This window comes from Terrapene carolina, unplaced genomic scaffold, assembly GCF_002925995.2.
Source record: "Terrapene carolina triunguis isolate 2854851 unplaced genomic scaffold, T_m_triunguis-2.0 Scaffold142, whole genome shotgun sequence".
Taxonomy (NCBI): domain Eukaryota; kingdom Metazoa; phylum Chordata; order Testudines; family Emydidae; genus Terrapene; species Terrapene triunguis.
The window spans coordinates 2,326,518-2,331,895 of NW_020664493.1; the positions used below are offsets into that span (position 1 = coordinate 2,326,518).

General features: G+C 38.9%; 1 protein-coding gene across 2 annotated transcripts in view; it reads right to left on the reverse strand.

The window, feature by feature from the left end:
• Positions 1–299: 299 nt before the first annotated feature.
• The window catches only part of LOC112117655 (vacuolar protein-sorting-associated protein 36), a 25,386-nt gene continuing 20,307 nt past the window's right edge, over positions 300–5,378 (reverse strand). For both annotated transcript variants that reach the window (XM_026653646.1, XM_026653645.1), the window contains exons 13-14: positions 2,802–2,878; positions 300–2,719 (exon numbers count right to left, since the gene is read on the reverse strand). In XM_026653646.1, coding sequence (XP_026509431.1) covers positions 2,626–2,719; positions 2,802–2,878 — 171 coding nt within the window. In that variant the 3' untranslated portion in view covers positions 300–2,625. The remainder of the gene's footprint in view (positions 2,720–2,801; positions 2,879–5,378) is intronic.

Sequence of the window (5,378 nt, forward strand, 5' to 3'; positions counted from 1 at the left end):
ACCCTAAACTATGTACTAGTGGGAAAAGTGGCTACTCAGGGATTAAAAAATAAATGTTTAGAGCTCTGCGGAAGTATACACTTCCTAATGGAAGTGTGACAAGGCACTTCTGCTGAGATGTGTCTAACCACTATATTCCAGCAAAAGATACATAGTATCTTATCCTTAAGGATACAATCTAAGACAGTGAACATTTAAAAACTTATCCTACCAAACTGCCAGGCCTCTGACTTGTGACTTCAAAGTTCCCCCAAAGCATTTAGAAAACAGAAATAGACAAATTAAGAAAATCATTTTATTTTTATTACTTTGTGGCAACAATTTTCTAATATATACAATTAAATTCTAAATAAGCAACATAATTTAACCCATGGAGTTTTCTCTCCCTATACAAAGAAAAAGGACCTATCTTGAAAAAAGGCCAAGGAAGTACCATAAGGCTAAAGCTAAGATGTATGTTGTACCATTATTGCTCAACTGAGACAAACTAAGGGCTCTATATGGGTTATTCCTGAGTAGGGGAATGGACGCTAGGAGTGTAAATTTGTTACTTTCATCATGGCTGTGGAGAGGAAAAGCTGCCCCCTTATGAAGAAGGTTTCAGCCACCTAAACCAGTGGATCTTTTCCTAACATTCATGGCTCTCCAGCGAAACACTGACAGCAAGAACATCCACTTTAGGTGTCCTCTCTGCCTCTCAGTTCTTCAACTCTTTGAGAGTACATTGTCCGGAGTAACTTGTACTGATCTGTCCTGTTTACTGGGGGGAGGTGAAAAAAGAGAATATGGTGGAGTTCAACTGGTCCCTTCTTCCCCACCCATAAATCTGGATCCCTACAAAGCTGCTGCGGAGACAGTACAGAGCATTGAGAATGCCCTGGTACCAGTTCTTCCCCGTGTAATTCCTTTCCCTGCCTGATCAATGAGTTTTGGCTCCCCTCCACTTGAGGAAATGCAAGGAGAACAGTGCCCTAAGAGAGCACGGCATAAAAGCTAACTAGGGAAATGTACTAAGGGACAGCATGTCTTCGCTCCAAATGAGCATCCTACAAGAGCCTGCAATGAAGGTGTGGGAGAGGAACCAAGGCAAATTTAAAGCAGAGGTACACGGGAAAACAAACAGGTAAACAGTAACTTTTCATACCTCTATCAAAAACATGAGCCTGAGTAGCCCTTCAACCTTGACCAAGCTGTGGTGATATTGTAAGATTTCTAGAAATATTTTCAGACAATTAAAAGAACCTCTCTCTTTCCTTTCTTTTAACTTCCATCTGATTATTATTGCCATATCTTTAATTCAAAGCTACATCAATGCGGTCTTCATCCAAACTTTGAACTGAATTCTGCAATAATATATCATAACTGGTTATGTGGGAAGCTTAAGTCATGTGGGCCTCTGACACCACTTACCATCGTCTATGTAACTTTAGCTCTTCTAAAACATATAACTAATATACAAATCCACAGGGGTTACAGAAAGTTAGGGCTGTGTAACTGAATTCTGTAAATCCACAGCATAGGTAAAACCAAAGGATTTATACCTCTTGACTGTTAAACATGAGGGTTTTTCTGTTCCTCCTTTTAATATTAAAACACTGGTTTCTGCAGACTAAGGATATGCAAGTTAACAAACCGTCTCTCCAAGACAGACACATGGTAGGCAGCTTTGATCAATGACTTTTCTTTAGAAGTGCAAAAGGAAAAACAGGTCATTATGCTGCTGGACAGGATGCAGTGACAGAATAATTGATTTCCCTCAACACTATCTAAAGGAGCTGGCAAAAGCACACACAAACAGCAAAATAATGAAGCTTTTTTGGGGAGGGAGAGCAAAGAAAGGAGGAACTCTGCACTCACAATACTTCTTGTCTATTTAGCATTAGACATGACACATTAAACACTATGTTTTCCAGATTTTCATAACATAGGTTAGTCTCTATTAAGGCAGGTCATTTATATCTATAAAGAATTCCCTGGGCTTCGACTCCCAAAATTTGGGATCCTTGCTAGGAAAAATTTTTATAGTTCCTGGGAAAAGGGAGCATTCAATATTGATTTGTTCCTCAGACCTCAACATTCATAACCCACATCACATTTCTCATCCCTATGGATATAGGTCTCTGATCTGAACTCACAGACACACAAAATATACTGAAGTTGGAGAGTACGGCGAGGAAGCTTGCTTTGGCATGTACACACTTCTATTTCCTTGCTATCATCTGTATGCAGTAAATGACAGTGTTCTATGTTCTGTCTGCCTTTGCAAACAGACCACAAAGGATATTTCCTCCACTTTAACTCTTGTGAAATCATCTCACTTCTCCTGAAGTAAAAAGATAAATGGACTATAGAGTAAAACTTACGCTGACTACGTGTATGTCAGCTTGCCAATTTGAGATCAGATGATTTTGACTCCATGATTCCTGTTACTTTCTGTAACATTCCTCTCCATTCCAAATAGGACCACTCAGCATTTGAAATAGCTGAAAAAGCTTTTTCATCACAATATTCACCACTGTCTTGATTAACAAAGCAAAATCTTAAAATCTGTCATTTGAAGGGCTCCCCCTTCTGCTCTCTTGTGTTCAACCATTATATGATAAACATGCATGAACTACAATATCGTTAACTTTGTGTCATAAATAAGTTTGGATAGAATCTCAAGCCTTCCACTGAATCATCTCTGCAAAGATGGCCCATCTTTTCAGCTAGAAGCAGCCTGAAGAAAGAGAAAGAACATTTGTAATATTTGGTAAGGGCAATATGATAATCAAGGAGTTATTAAAAATTATCATAGTTACCTCTCTTTGGCTAAAAGAACAGACATCCCCACAAGCTTGGCAAACTCTTCAGCTGTAAGAGAACCCTTTTCAGATACCTATCAGAGAGAAAAGCATGGCATTAAAATAGTGTTGATCTTTTCCTTTCTACTACAGAATGAAAGAATTTTCTCCATTATTTTAGTTCAGTCTCAGTTCAGAGGGTTAACTGTTACAAATTGGTAACAAATACCTAGTGAAGACTACTGCTTTATCTGCATTTTTGTTTAAAAAACAAAAAATAAGCAATTTTCGTCCAATACACTATCTAGCGTTCCAGAAGTGTGCTAAGTATGAAAAAGGAAGAACGCAGAAAAGGATAGGAACTAGTCAAACAAATGAAACCGTGTGTCTCTTTTTCGTGTGTGTGTGTGTGTGTGTGTGTGTGTGTATGTGTACATGTACGTGTAAAGATAACTTGGGAGAAGTGGGCAGGGAAAAAATAGCCCATAAATAGCAATATACTTGTGCAATCAATAGTTATAAAGCACAGTCACACTAAGTCTTCCCTAAGTGATTTTGTAAACAATGAAGTTTGGAAAAGGAAATGAAAGGCATCAAAGTTGGAGGGTCTTCAGTTTAGAAGCTGAAGTCACCCAGAAGGAGGTGGGGAATTGGGATTAATTAATTCAAAAAGCCCACTGCTGGTACTAACTTCTGAAAACCAGCATTCCATTAGGTCTCAGGACTTTGGCAGGCCCAAGAGAAGCCAGGTTTTCATGCAAATGAATTGTCCTTATATTTCTCCATTATTGTAGGTTCAAGCAGCCTTCCACACCCACACATACATGCCTTCTCCTGCGACCCTCATAATTTGAGGGATTTATTCTGCATTATCCATTGCAATTTCTAATTATGTTGGTTATCCTTTACAGACTCTCATATCAAAGTAGGCCCTATATTTAGATGTGGTAAAGCTAAACCATTGAAACCTAGGGGTGAAACACAGAGCATACTGAGTAGATTGCACAACTTAATATGACCCCTGGGTCATTATAATTTTCCTTCCCAACCACCTATCCCAAATGACTTCAGCTTCTATGTTGTTGACCCCTTTGATTCTCCTACCTCACCTGCCACTCAAACCATTCCATGCCCCTGTTTCAAACCCCACACTGGCTTCCTCTCATCTTCCCTCAAAAACCAATCTTACTGTATCTTACTGCACTTGGAAAGCTATACACAAGTGTGCTCCTAACTAATTTCCGATATCATGTCTACCTCCTTTCCCCCTTATCACCGCCCCCCCCCACACCTCACTCCTGTTCCTTTTGCAACCTTATCCCACTTGTGTCTTCTTCAACACCTATATCCCTGAGGCTTCCTTTTCTTGGAAGACATCCATCTTTCTTAATTCAAGTCCGTTCCTCACAGCATATTTGTCTATGAAGCCTAGTGTTATGTCAAAAAACGACACCACTTTGTGATAAATCCACCTTCTCCACTGTGTGTCTGACCTTATTTATAATGTCCATGTGTCTGCTTAAAGCTGCCTGAGGAAGGGACTGTGTTTTTTTTACAATGCTGAGAAAACTTGCTGAAGACAACAAATTAATACATCATCACCATAAAATTGACTAAAAACAAAAGGAGAACCAATGAGTCTATTTTCTTGAAAGAAATGCAGAAAATTAACAAAAATGCATGAAATGTCCTAAAAGAAATCAGAATTTAAATATTTCAGTCTTAATACTCAAAGGTGTTATTTGCATTATAGCTATGGCATTTGTTTTGAGAAAGTATTTGATGTTTAAAAGTGTCCCTTTTAATGAAGGAACATTGTTCTGCACATTTGGTTTTATATACATTTTCTGAGGAGTCCATGTCAAGTCTCAAGAGCAAAGGTGCATCTGGTAGCACTAAATTTTCTAATTTGACAGGACTATTTTCTTTTGGAAACACCAACATGTAGCCTTCTCAGCTTGTGAAAATTAAGAGTGTGTGCTATGTTCTATAACATGCAAGGGAAATACAGCAGATGATGTGGCAGTAACAGCATTTCAGGTATCAAAATGGATCAGAACCAGTATCGGCTAACTATATTGTGCTCTACTACCCCTTTTTAATGAATCAAAGCTACCTCTATGCAGTACCCTCTAACACAGGCAGTCTCCTCAAAGTAACAAACTCAATGTAAAATATATATTGCACATACTATGTTTTGTTACCCTATAAAAGCAAAAACAAGCACACATTCCATACCTACATTTAATATCTGCTTTCAATCAAACCACACACAGTCTGAAGCCCAATTTAGTTAGTTAATGTATGGGCCAAATACCATGCCATCAAATAAACTCTTCCTACTATGCAAAAGATTTGGGGAAGGACTTTAAGGTAATGAAGTCTGACAAGAGCTCTAAGAGAGATTTATTCCTTGAGGAGTGAACAGTGATCTAGAGCAGGTCTAAACTACAGCACTACATCAGCGCAGCATGTCTGGTGTAGACATGCTCTGCCGACGGGAGAGCACTCTTCTGTCGACATAATTACTCCACCTTGGCGAGAAGCGGAAGCTATATTAGTGGTAGAGCATCTCCTGCTAGCGCTGGTGTGGAC